This window comes from Hyla sarda, chromosome 7, assembly GCF_029499605.1.
Source record: "Hyla sarda isolate aHylSar1 chromosome 7, aHylSar1.hap1, whole genome shotgun sequence".
NCBI classification, from domain to species: domain Eukaryota; kingdom Metazoa; phylum Chordata; class Amphibia; order Anura; family Hylidae; genus Hyla; species Hyla sarda.
In genome coordinates, this window is record NC_079195.1 from 182,912,247 (window position 1) to 182,925,577 (window position 13,331).

General features: G+C 42.8%; 1 protein-coding gene across 1 annotated transcript; it reads right to left on the reverse strand.

Moving 5' to 3' along the window:
* Positions 1-1,292: 1,292 nt before the first annotated feature.
* On the reverse strand, positions 1,293-2,976 carry LOC130282846 (protein kinase C delta type-like). Its single transcript, XM_056531694.1, has one exon. The coding sequence runs from the start codon at positions 2,240-2,242 to the stop codon at positions 1,478-1,480; it is 765 nt and encodes a 254-aa protein (XP_056387669.1). The 5' UTR covers positions 2,243-2,976; the 3' UTR covers positions 1,293-1,477.
* Between the last annotated feature and the right edge of the window lie 10,355 nt (positions 2,977-13,331).

Sequence of the window (13,331 nt, forward strand, 5' to 3'; positions counted from 1 at the left end):
GCATTTTAGTGAAAAAATAAATCATTTACACATCCAACTTTAACGAAAAGTTGTCAAACAACTGTGGGGTGTTAAGGCTCACTGGACTCCTTGTTACATTCCTTGAGGGGTGTAGTTTCCAAAATAATATGTCATGTGTTTTATTTTATTTTTTGCTGTTCTGGCACCATAGGGGCTTCCAAAATGTGACATGCCCCCCAAAAACCATTTCAGAAAAACTCACTCTCCAAAATCCCACTGTCGCACTTTCCCTTCTGAACCCTCTAGTGCAGCCAAGGAGCACTTGATATACACATATTAGGTATTTCCTTACTCAAGAGAAATTGGGTTACAAATTTTAGGAAGATTTCTCTCCTTTTACTCCTTGTAAAAACTAAAAAACTGGGTCTTCAAGAACATGCAAGTGTAAAAAAATCAAGATTTAGAATTTTCTCCTTCAATTTGCTGCTATTCCTGTGAAACACTTAAAGGGTTAACAAACTTACTGAATGTCATTTTGAATACTTTGAGGGGTGCAGTTTTTAAAATGGGGTCATTTATGGGATATTTCTAACCAGAAGACCCTTCAAATCCACTTCAAACCTGAACTTGTCCCTGAAAAATTCTGATTTTGAAAATTTTGTGGAAAATTGGAAAATTGCTGCTGTACTTTGAAGCCCTCTGATGTCTTCCAAAAGTAAAAACATGTCAACTTTATGATGCAAACATAAAGCAGACATATTGTATATGTGAATCAATATATCATTTATTTGGGATGTCCATTTTCCTTATAAGCAGTGAGCTTCAAAGTAAGAAAAAAATCATCAAATTTTAGAATTTTTCACCAAGAAATGATGCAAGTATCGACGAAAAAAACAATGATGACGCAAGTATGTACACTCGTGTGTGTCTTTATCTTGATTTAATAAAATATACTATTTTAATTGGCAGTGGTCTGTTGATCTCTGGTATATAGTATGTAGTAAGCTACACTGTGTCATACAACAGTGAGACCAAAGGCCGCACATATAATTATGGTGATAGAGAAAAGGTTATGACCAAGGGGTCTATGTGAACTTTTATTGATAAAATACTGGAGATAACAGGAACCATCAGAATCCCAGACACAATGGGGGAGATTTATCAAAACCTGTGCAAAGGAAAAGTTGCCCAGTTGCCTATAGCAACCAATCAGATCACTTCTTTCATTTTGCAGAGGCCTTGTTAAAAATGAAAGAAGCAACCTGATTGGTTGCTATGGGCAACTGGGCAACTTTTCCTCTGGACAGGTTTTGGTAAATCTCCCCCAATTTCTCCCTTTGGGATACTTGGGGTATTAGCCATATAGACACATGAATATAATACAGTGTTGTAATGTCCCCAGCTTCCTAACCATCATTATAAAGAAACACATATACAAATGGTGGCAGACACAGCCTTTATTGACAGCAAAGATGGTAGAAAATAAGGTAACAGTAGATACTGTCATGGATCTGGTTTAGGGTATTAGGGTTTTTTTTCTCCTGAATGCCCTGAATAGCCTTTTACCCATGTGATTGTCCTCAGTCTGAATGATAATAGGATGATAATAATCCGACCATGCAGGACACACAAAGCTAAAATAATTAAAGATCTTGTGAGTTTTAGCTGTGATTTCCAATGGTTGTTCCACAAGTTGCCAAGTTTCTTCAGCAGTTGGGTAAATCATAGCAGGACCTGCCGTCATGTATGCTGGTGGTCTCATCCTTCTGGCTTCCACATCTTTCCAGTTAATGTCTGTAAAAAACTGATGTGTCCTGATGTTACATGTAACGCCTAACCTCTGAAACTGGTCTTTACAAAGCAGTCCTCTTATGATGTTTATTGAGTCAGGAGTCAGGAACTTTGGGTAATATGTATCCTTTATCATGTAAGCTGGAAGCCGTCCAGTTAGCAGTTTATAGAGGATGACGCCAATGGAATAGTAGTCCACTCCTCTCCCATGTGCCTTGTTCTTTACAAGTTCTGGGGCTGCGTACCCTGGTGTACCTCTGGTCTTCCGGAATACATCTCTCGCAGCAAGGCCAAAATCTGTTATTTTGATGTGGCCATCCTGGGTTAGAAGAATGTTTCCCGGTTTGAGGTCCCTATGGACAATGTCTTTACTGTGTAAGAACTGTGTGCCACAAACCACCTCAGCTGTGATAAATTTTGCTGTTCTGACATCAAGAGGACTGTGCTTTAGGATAAAGTCATTCAGATCCCCTCTGGTGGCCACCTCCATAACATAGTAGACATTGCTTAGTGATTGGAAGGCTGCCAGGCCATGGATTAAATAAGGGCACTGGTGGGAGAGTTGGAGGACATGGCGCTCTATGAACGTGTGTCCATATCTTGTGAACCACTTCTTGTTTGTTTCTTTAATGGCCACATATTCTTTTCGTATATTGTCTCTTCCTAAGTAGACTTTGCCATAACCTCCTTTACCAAGTATACTGTGGACAGTGAAGCAGTTTAGTGATAGGGGGACTGTTTTAGATGACGTACCAGGCTGTAGGATGGTATGTTCCCCCTCATCATCTTTTTGCTGCTCTTTAGATGTACTGGGTCCTGGAATTTCCTCTCACATATGATCCTCTCCATTTTAGATCAGCAAGCCACTTCCAAGGTGCCTGTAGCTTGGCTAATGAGACCCTTGGACATTTCTTGGCTTCCTGTGCTGATGCCTTGTGACCTGTTATGGAGGAAATATATGGAGTTTCCTCATTGAGTACATACGATCCTCTCCATTTTAGGTCAGCAAGCCACTTCCATGGCGTCTGCAGATGGGCTAAGACACTGGGCCTTTTCTTAGCTTTCTCCAGTCCCTGGTTATTACATGATGTCCTACCTTTGCTGTCCATCACATTAATGTTGCTGGGTCCTGGGAGTTCACTCAAACTTCTCTTCTCTTTGTCAGAAGTTTTTCTCATCCAGGTCCCGGGTTTTCGCAGGTAATCTAAGAACCTGTTCTTTTTTGGTCTCCTGGCCATTATCTCTCTGCTCGATGGCAGTTTTCTCCACCGTCTTCTCTCCTTCTTTTTCTAAATGATTTCTCTTCATTGTTGCCTTTATTGTATGAAGAATGCGAAGAAAAAAATCTCTCTAGAATTGTAGAAATCGCAAGTGAGCACTCACATCTAACTCTCCTGAGTAAGTAGTAGCAAGTGAATGAGGGAAAGTCAGCGCGTCTCACTGAATAGAACCTTCATGATGTCATTGTGATGTCATCAACTGTATTTCATACTTCAGTAAGTGAAGGGATAGATATAAATATTTCTTCTCACAGTCTTTAAGTGTATCTTTGCATCCATATGGGTGGAGTGCTGCAGTGATGGTTGACCTTCTGGAAGTTTCTTTTATTCGTACTTATCTTTCCTTCATGCTCTCAATATGGCTGTCAACGTGCTATAGCAATACAGCTCGCCATCCTTTTTCAGCTTTTCCAAGGCAGCTAGAACTATACTGCTATGGTTGGTCATCATGGTCGTCTTGGTCATCATCATCATCACTGTCTATGTGGAGGCTTTTAAAAAACATTTTTTTATTGATAGCCTCCATAGGTGGACATCCAATGTAGTGTTATTTTAATGATACATAGATGACCCCATATTTATTTGGAACAGAGATGAGGTGGATGTTTTGTCCTTTTCTTTTTCTTTTTTTTTTTTTATCATACTTTAATGTTAACCCTTGGGGTAATCAGTTTCATGAGTCATTTCAGTAAGGAGAGTGTTGAATTACTGGACTTCATTCTCCACAGCAGCGTCTCCCGTGCGTGACCCAGCGCCATGTGGAGACGGGTGCTGTGGATATGGGAAGCTCTGTCATATAGCATCTATAGACTATTGACTATGGTGCCCAATGCTACATGGTAGCCATCTGTATACAAAACATTAGCTTTAAGAAATACTACCAAATGATACAGGACACAGTTGGCAATTTTCATTGTCATGTGTCAGGTGAAATGTTCTCTATTAACCCCTTAAAGGAGAACTCCAGACCATAAAAATTGTCCCCCATAGTGCCGGCAGTAAAAAAATAAAGATGCACATACCTTCCTCCGTTCCCCCGGGGCCTCCGGTAACCGGCTCTGGTCTCCGTCGCAATCCACTTCCTGGTTGCCAGTGGTCAGATGAATCAGCCAATCACCAGCCACAGCGCAGTCCGACTCGGCCGGCGATAGGCTGAGCGGCAGTGTGAAAACGCTTCAGGACACAAAATTCTTCACTACACTGGCACCTGCGGCCGGGGCCGAAAACGTCACACTGCCACTCAGCCTATCGTCGGCCGAGTCGGACTGCGCTGCGGCTGGTGATTGGCTGATTCATCCGATCACCGGCAACCAGGAAGTGGATTGCGGCGGAGACCGGAGCCGGTTACCGGAGGCCCCGGGGGAGCGGAAGAAGGTATGTACATCTTTATTTTTTTACTGCCAGCACTATGGGGGACAATTTTTATGGTCTGGAGTTCTCCTTTAAGGACATGCGCCGTAAATGTATGGCTATGCTTAGAGCATCTTAGCGCACAGTGCCGTACATGTATGGCTCGGTGTTTCGGGATCGCCGCGTCACCGGTCGGGATAGCTGCTGTTATCTAACAGCAGCCATCCTGGCATATCACCCAGGGGGGTCTTGAGACCCCCCCGATCCCCCTGAAGGGCTAGGAGTTAGGTGGGAGGGGTGCCACCCCTCCTATCCCTGCTATTGATTAGTCAGAAGCAACCGACCAATAGCAGATCAGGGGGGGGGGTTAAAGTTCAGTTCCCCTGTTCTGCCCACCCACGGTAATCCGGGCAGAACGGGGGAACTATCCTATATCCTAAGACTGGCAGCGGTGGTGGAGTTCCCTTACCGGCGATCGGCGGTGGGCGGTGATCCTCTCTCCCCTCTGGTGTGGCGTGCGGCGATCCTACGGAAGCTGGTGAGTTGCCTAGCAACATCTGGAGGGCTACAGTTTGGAGACCACTATACAGTAGTCTCTCAACTGTAGCCCTCCAGATGTTGCAAAACTACAGTTGTAGTTTTGCAACAGCTGGCGGCCCCCCCCCCCCCCATGTGAATGTACAGGGTGCATTCACACTGGTGGGTTTACAGTGAGTTTCCTGCTTGAAGTTTGAGCTGCGGCAAATTTTCAGCCGCAGCGCAAACTCCTAGCGCAAACTCACTGTAAACCCCCGCCTGTGTGACATACACAAACACATAATAAAGGGTAAAACACTACATATACACCCCCTTACACTGCCCTCCTAATAACAATTAAAACGTATCGTAAGGCAGTGTTTCCAATACGGAGCTTCCAGCTGTGTCAAAGCAACAACTTCCAGTATTTCCGGACAGCCACTGACTGTCCAGGCATGCTGGGAGTTTAGCAACAGCTGGAGGCACCCTGTTTGGGAATCACTGGTGTAGAATACTCCTATGTCCATCCCTATGCAATTCCTAATATAGTCCTCAAATGCGCATGGTGCTCTCCCACTTCGGAGTTCTGTTGTATTTCAAGGAAACACTATAGGGCCACACATGGGGTATTCCCGTACACGGGAGCAATTGCACTACAAATTTTTGGGGGCTTTTTCTACTTTTTTCCGTATGAAAAGGAAAAGTTGGGGGTCTACACCAGCCTGTTAGTGTAAAAAAATTAATTTTTTTTACACTAAAATGCTGGTGTTGCCCCACACTTTATTTTCACAAGAGGTAAAAGGAAAAAAAGACCCCCAAATACCCCATATGTGGGCGTAAAATGCTAAGCGGATGCACAACATGGCTCAGAAGTGAGAGCGTGCCATGTACATTTGAGATAAACAAAAGAAAGAACTGGAGTTTACACTTAACCGTTTAAATAAAACGTATAATTTTATTGGTAACACAATTAAAAACCTGTGTATGGACAGCAATCTCAAATATTGGACCAATTGAGGACCACAAACATAACCACGGGCAACCAACAGAGATCTAGCAAAATGTAATAAAGTATATCTGGGAGCACCTATGTTTGTATATTGCTGTAATTTGGAGCAAGGAGCAATTTAGGAATGGTATATATTCTAAGGTGCTGTGCAGCTAATAGAGCTTGCAAATGGGCACCAGTATCTTCCTATGTTTACTCCATATACTCTGAAAGGTTTTATAAGTGCACAACTTGCTAATGATCTAGATAAAGTGCATATTATACAGGTATATAAGGTGCTTATTGCTTACCCATGATGGCGTTACTCTGTACCCCAACGCCGTTTCATATCCTTTTTCAAGGGGCCATTGCTGTCTACCACCTCCATTATGTGTCTATTTATATCCTTGACCCGGAAATAGATGGACTGCGTAATAGTGGTACAAAATTAATATTTTAAAGTGCCAAATATTTTTAAGGTCATACCATATTCAATTGAAATTACATGCCACTATACATAGGTACAACTATGAATTATATTATAAGGGAAAAAGGTATACAAACATGAGAATACATATATACATTCCTAAGTCTTACTATGAAAAAACATCTACCTAGAATAACAAGACCCATTAATGCTATAACTGGTGTATAGATGTTATGTGTATATTAATTACTACGTTAGATTGGATGGTTGTATTAGGAAGGGGGGGGGAGAAAAAGAAGAGAAAAAAGGGGAAAAAATTAAAGGAAAGGGAGGGGAGAAAAGGATGTGGTAAAGAGGGAAAAAGGGAAGGAGGGAGGGAGGGAGAATGGAGGAGAAAAAGGGGGAGTGAAGTAAAAGAAAAAAAGGATAGAGAGAAAAGGGAAAGACAAGAGAAGGAAAAGGGGAGGAGGGAAAGTAGAAAAGAAAAAGAAAGAAGAAATTGGGATAGGAGGGGGGGGGGGGGGGGAACGCAAAAAAAAGAAAAAACAGAAAAGGGGGGGGGGGGGGAGAAGAAACAGAGAAAATCATGTGTTTAGTGTGACCCTTACTTGTTGAAATTATGATTATTAAAAGTGCCAATTGGATGCCGCAAAGCAATTTTGTGAAAATATATATATAAAAAAACACTTAACAATAAAATATAATTATACGTTGTGACGACCCGTCTTGGGGATTAGCTCTCGGATTGTCCTGGTCACTTGCCACACGTTCCTCACAATAACACAGCAGACCAGAGTTCCTCATATAAGTCTGGCTCCTTGCCAGCTTTATTTAGACAGGTTGCAGGGGAAAAACAAACATAACACAGGAACAAAATAAACTCCTAGACCATCTGGTCACTGACTACACATATCAGCATGCCCTGACTACTATCTGGTGAGCTACCCTCAGCCAGTCAAACATGTGACTCTGCAACCTGCTACTCACAGTTCACATCACTTCTTGGGCCACTCACAGATTCCAGCGGTGTGCTTCCTCAACAGGGTCTGAGTGTCTCCCCCTACAGCAACATGCTGTTTCCCAGGGAGAGCGCAGATTAGACTGACTCTCCATCTTATATACACCTCCCTTCCCTGCTGCCTCATTACTTAAGAAGCAGGTGAGAGATTGTCCAGGGTGAGCCAAGGAAATACCACCTTTCCTTGCCACCTTGTCACATATCCCCCCCTTTGCTCAGACCACCGGGAAGGAGCACATATGTTTGAAAGGCAGAAACCATCTGCCTTTCCTTTCTCTTGGACAACTTTTGTCCCACAGTCTCTGAAGTCCTTGACTTCTTTCTTCCGGACTTTTACCAGCCACCAATTGCAAGTCTCTCGGTCACACCGCTCCAGTACCAGGTTCGTCCGCCTGGTGTGCGCAGGGTTCTTGAGTTTAAGGACCGAAAGAACCGATGCTTCCAACCTTTGCCTTCTTCTGGCTTGCCGGACCTCTGCCTCTGCTTCAAAGAATCTTTCGGCCTCAGTGGCTTCACCAACCACTGTCTCGTTCTCTGTAGCTTCAGAGGACCTCCGACCCGGATCCATCTCAGTCTCAACTTTAGAGGACTTCCCACCTGGTTATTTCCCGCCTGACTTTTCCTTAGTCTCCACTTCAGAGGATTTCCCACCAGGTTTCAGCTCAGTCCTAGCTTCAGGGGACTTCTTACAGGGCTTCACCTCAATCTTAGCATTAGAGGACTTTTTACCGGGGTTCACAGAAAGCATCCCTGTATCCCATAACTTCTGCCCCAGAAGCCTTTCTTGAGCCAATTCCACCATAGCTTGGTCTTTGCTCTCTTTTAGAACTTCATGGTCCTCTTCCTTTTTCTCACATTTTCGCTGCTTACACTGGAGCTTAGCGGACTTCATCCTCTCACTGTCAAGTAACTCTGTCAAGTCCCTGACAGTATCTTCCGAAGACAGCAATTGTTTCCTCAACTGTTCATTGTCCACCAGCACAGCCACCTGCTCGTAGAGTTGCGCTCCCAGCAAAACCAAGGCAGCTACGTGGGACCTTCTGCACGTTTCGTTCTGCGCTTCCAGGCTCTCTTTTAAGATCTTCATGTCATCTTCCAGCTTTATATATTTCATTCTTCTCTTTTTCTATTTTTTCCATGGCTACCAGCCTAGCCTTGTGATCACTCCGCAGAGCCTGATATGCACCATGTAGAAGACTCACTTCTTCCTCCTGGAATGACATCCGCTTGGCCAGGCTCTCCACTTCACTCTCCTTGCTGGTCACAAGACCCTGGAAGCGGGACAGTTCATCCTGCAGAGCCACGACCTCACTTCTGTGGCGCTCCATGATTTTTTCCAGCTGAAGCCTCGCTTCTTGCTCTTTCTTAAAGTCAGCAAGCGATTTGTCCCTCTACTCTGTCAAGCGATGTACCTCTTTTTCCTTCTCCGTCAACTTCACAGAAACCATCTGCAGGGATTCTTCCAGATTCTGGATCTGTTCTAGTTTTTTTCCAAGGCCAGCTCGTCTTTTCCGAGACCTTTTACTGACAGCAGTCACCTCACTCTCGCTGTTAGACCTTGAGACATCCTCCGGTCCTCTGTCAGACACTCGACCCAGCAATTCTCCATATCTAGATGAAGTCTCCCCCTTTTTCGGGGTTGCGGCCACTTGTGCCTCATCATCATCATCAACAACAACAGGTGCCATGGACACCTGGCACTCTGCCTCTCCCACCACGTTGGCAACTCTGGAGACTCTTGCTAAAATCTCCCGTCGGACCGGCAGTCCCTTGCCGGTAAGTTTGTTGCCCCTAGCAACAGCTTCAATGGCTCTTGGCACCAGTGAGTCAGGGTGATTCCTGAACAGTTCCTGTGAACTGTCTCTCGGCTCCTTGGCAGACTTTTCTTTTGTCTTATCACAGTCTCTCCACAGCCTGGTCAAAACGACTAGGGCTCCTGGGTCTGCAACAATATCTGGTCCAGTGGTTCGACCTTCCTGGTTACAACCCCTCTCTGGTCCAGACGCCACATCTCCTTCACTTAGGACTCTGTCTGTGACTGTAAGCGCAGCTCCCAGCTCCACCGGTACTCTCTTCCAGAGTTTTGGTTTTTCCACAGCCCTCTCCGTAGCTTCTTTTCCAGTCACCTCTTTAACTTGACTCGTGGACTGTTTTTCAGCTCCCCTAGTGGTCTGGCACACTCCCACCTGACATGTACCTAGGGTCTGCTGACACTCCCCGTCCTCATCCTCTGCTGAGTTACTGTCCCCTGCTATGTGGTGCAAATCAAGTGTTGTAAGCCTATCAGATGTTCTGGCTCTAGTCACCTGACTATCTTCCCACAACTGCTGAAAAAACGGAAAATCCTTCCCCAGCACTACTTCATACTCTAAGTAGGCTCTATTGCAACCTTGTGACTTATGGTACCATAGGGAGTAGAAATACACACATTAACTGTTTTATAACCCCAAATACCGGCTTGTATAGACATTACAGCAGGGTCTGGCTTTCTGCCGCTGGTCTTTACCAGACTTATTATACATTTTGGCTCTAACAAAACCATCATCTTTTTACCTTCTATTTCCAGCTCACACAGGTTTTCTTTTGTCCTGCGAGAGGTGGGAATAGAACTCTTTACATCAGAACACATTAACATAAGTGTTTCAAGAAAAACATTATCAGCCTGCATGGGTTCACAATATACAGCACCATTCACACAGTCCAGTAGAGACTCTCACGTGCACTCTCAGCATCCCACAGCTGCCAGAAATACGGAAAGTCTCTGCCCAGTACAATTTCAACAGTAAGTTCCGCACATACCTCCATCATATGGCTTACTGTCCCAAAACATGTATCAGGCTAAGTCTCCACTTGTTTTTTTATAGCAAAACGCAAAGAAAAACGACAAATTCTGCCGCATGGCATTTTTTTTGGTCAAAAAACGCTACGGCCAGATGTTAGCTGCAAATCAATGAGAAATCGCAAATTTCGAATTCCACTTTGCGTTTTTTCACTTTGGCATTTTTTTAATCCTTTTGGCGTTTTTGCACTTTTTCTGCAGTTTTTTCCGCTCTTTGACGTTTTGAAAAAAACGCTGTAGTTCCCTCAAACCGGCGTTTTTGGTCAAAATCGTGGCATTTTGCTCCAATAGAAGTCTATGGGAGTGCGAAAACGCCCAGAAAAACGTCATGTCAGTTTTGCATTTGGCGTTTTTATTGGCGTTTTTTAACCAGAGAAAAAAAAGGGTCTGTTCCCAGGAAGAGGAACAGCAGCCATTTTCTCTTTAGTCAGCCAAAAGTTTTATTCAGAGGCTGCACATTGTTGGTTGGGTGTATATTTAGGAGCAGCATGCCACCCCGCATCTCATTTAATGTAGACAAGCTTATTCAGCTTGTAAGTATACTTATTTCTGTATGTGAGAGTTTGTTATTTACGACCATTAGTATATTAAGTGTGTGTTATTTGTGTGTGCTCATTACCAAAGCAATGTTGTTAATGTGTGTTTTACTTCTCATAATTCTTGCATTGTTTCATAAATTTTAAAAATGGATTACTTACACAAATTATAGGTGGAAGCACATTCCATTTTATGGGACAAGTCCCTTGAGTCACACAAGGATCGTTTTTTGAAGGAGGAGGCATGGACCGAGGTATTCAAGGGTCTTTTTGCCACATGGGACAGCAAAACTTCAAGGGAGCAAGGGGCAATCGGTTTGTGTTCTATACTTTAATATTTTAACATCATATTTATTCCAACATTGTTAAAAGTCAAGTAGACTGTTGCCCATAGCAACCAATTAGCTTGGGAAACACTAAAGCATGGAGGTACTCTATCTACCACACAAAAATCTGACCGAGAATTTAGCCAAGGAGAGATACCCTCTCAGCACTCCAGAAAATAATAGAAATAGACAATCAGTGGTTTGGCTTCTTCTCCAGGGCTAGATATGCTACGAGTGTGTTGGGCTGTATTGGGTGGGTGTATGTATTTATGAGTATGTCAATGTGTATGTATATAAATGTGTGAATGAGTGAGAAGGGAATGAATGAGAGTGACAATATAGTTAATCTGCTTGTGGTTTAGAGGATGGTGGTTGGAAATGTATTGTGGGTTAGTTGGAATGTGACTATGTAGAGGTGTGAAACTATGTAGGTGAAAAATGTGGTGTGACTCTGTATCAAATAAATCAATGTCTATGTCCAAGATAAGAAAAATAAATTTATTGAGCTACAGTATAAAATTACATAAAATGGGAGTGCAGGATCCTTGCACTCACTAAGGCAATTACACTAATCAGATACAGTAAGTTGCCCAAGTTAGAATTGATAAAACATATGATAAACCATAGATGGCAAGAGTGATAAAATGTCCAGATAATAATTAGTACCAGTGTAGTGTGGTAAGAGCGCCTGCAGTGCACTTGCAGGCGCTGGAGACCCCTGTTTGGAGCTCACTGTTCGTGCAAAGAGCAACTCAGTTCAATAGTCACAAGTATAGTCAATAGATTTAGCTGAATCCACCGGCCCTCTGGGTCACAACAGTGCGGCAGCTGTATGATAAAAGTAAGAAAATTGTGTAGCTCACCTATGATATGAGATATAGTACTCGAGGTTAACGGTGTTGCCTTCACCCTAAAAGGCCTAAAGCTATGTAGTATTGTAAATATGTAATTACCAGTCCTCTAAAGTACTAAAAGTAATGAAAAATAGAGAAAAAGATGATGATATAAGTATAAATGTTTAATATATGTAATCTGCCTTCACCTCAGCAGGGCCCTTGCATAAGGTGAACGGCAATTTAATAACACTTTGTAAAATTGTGTCGTTAAAATAATATATAGAAAATATAAAAGGATATATATATAAAAAAAAAAATAATTATACATAAAAAATATGCTAGTTGCACTTAATCCGTTGGTGATAGTTCGGATATGTAAGACTTGTAATTGTCCGTAGGTGATATAGATGCTCTTATAACATTTAGATTATTTGCAGAAATAATTGCAAAAAAAAAAAAAACAGTTCTTTGACTTGTATGAATAAGTCTTAGTATTGGAAGAGCGCTGTATTGGTTATCGGTGCACAGCACCACTCACCACCCGCAGGATACACTTGTGTTCGGGGCTAGTGTGGCTGTCACGGCTTGGTCCTGCGCTGTCAGCGGCCGCGTCCTGAGTTGTAGTGGGTGCCCGTCTGTGTTGGGGGTGAGTCGCACTCCGGCAGTCTGTGGGTCCCAAACTGGCACGGCAGGCGTCCGGCCTTTAGTAGTTATGTCCGGGGCTCACACAGAGAAGCCGGGGCTGTGGATGGTGGATGCAGCTGGATCGGAGAAGGCGTTCCTCGTGTCTGACCTAGGCGCTATGCGCGCGCGTGTTGCGGTGGTCTCCAAACGAGGGGCATCCAGCAGTTTCAAATGAAAATATTGGATTATTGTGCAAACTGCATGGAGTATTATATAAATGCTAAACGCGTTTCAATGCCTCGGGCATTTTCTTCAGTAGCGATATATTATCTGGTCTATAAGGAACGGTCTCACTATTTATAGTGTCTGAACAGTGATGTAACATTCATCTCATGGGGGAGGAAAGGAAAACGCGGAAAAGGTAAGAAAGAAGGAAGGAAAAGAAAAGGAGAAAATGGAGAAAGTAGAGAAAGATGGGTGGAATGCTTATTGTATGTTTGGTTAGCATAAATCTGAGTATAAACATAAGTATATGGACACATCATAATATTATGGTGGTGATGGTGGTAATAATCGTATTTTGATGGCAAATTATGGGTATGTATGTGGATATATTTTTTTATATAAATTGTTTATAGGGACACATGGACAAATAAATAAATGTTTATAGATGTGTATATATGTACATCTGTGTAAACATATATATAATCACATCTATAAATGTGAAAAGTAATTAAATGAAAAAATGAGGATAAAAAGTAATTAAATGAAAAAATAAATGAAATGAGTGAAATGAATGAAAATGAAAATAAAAATAAAAATAATAATAATAATACAAA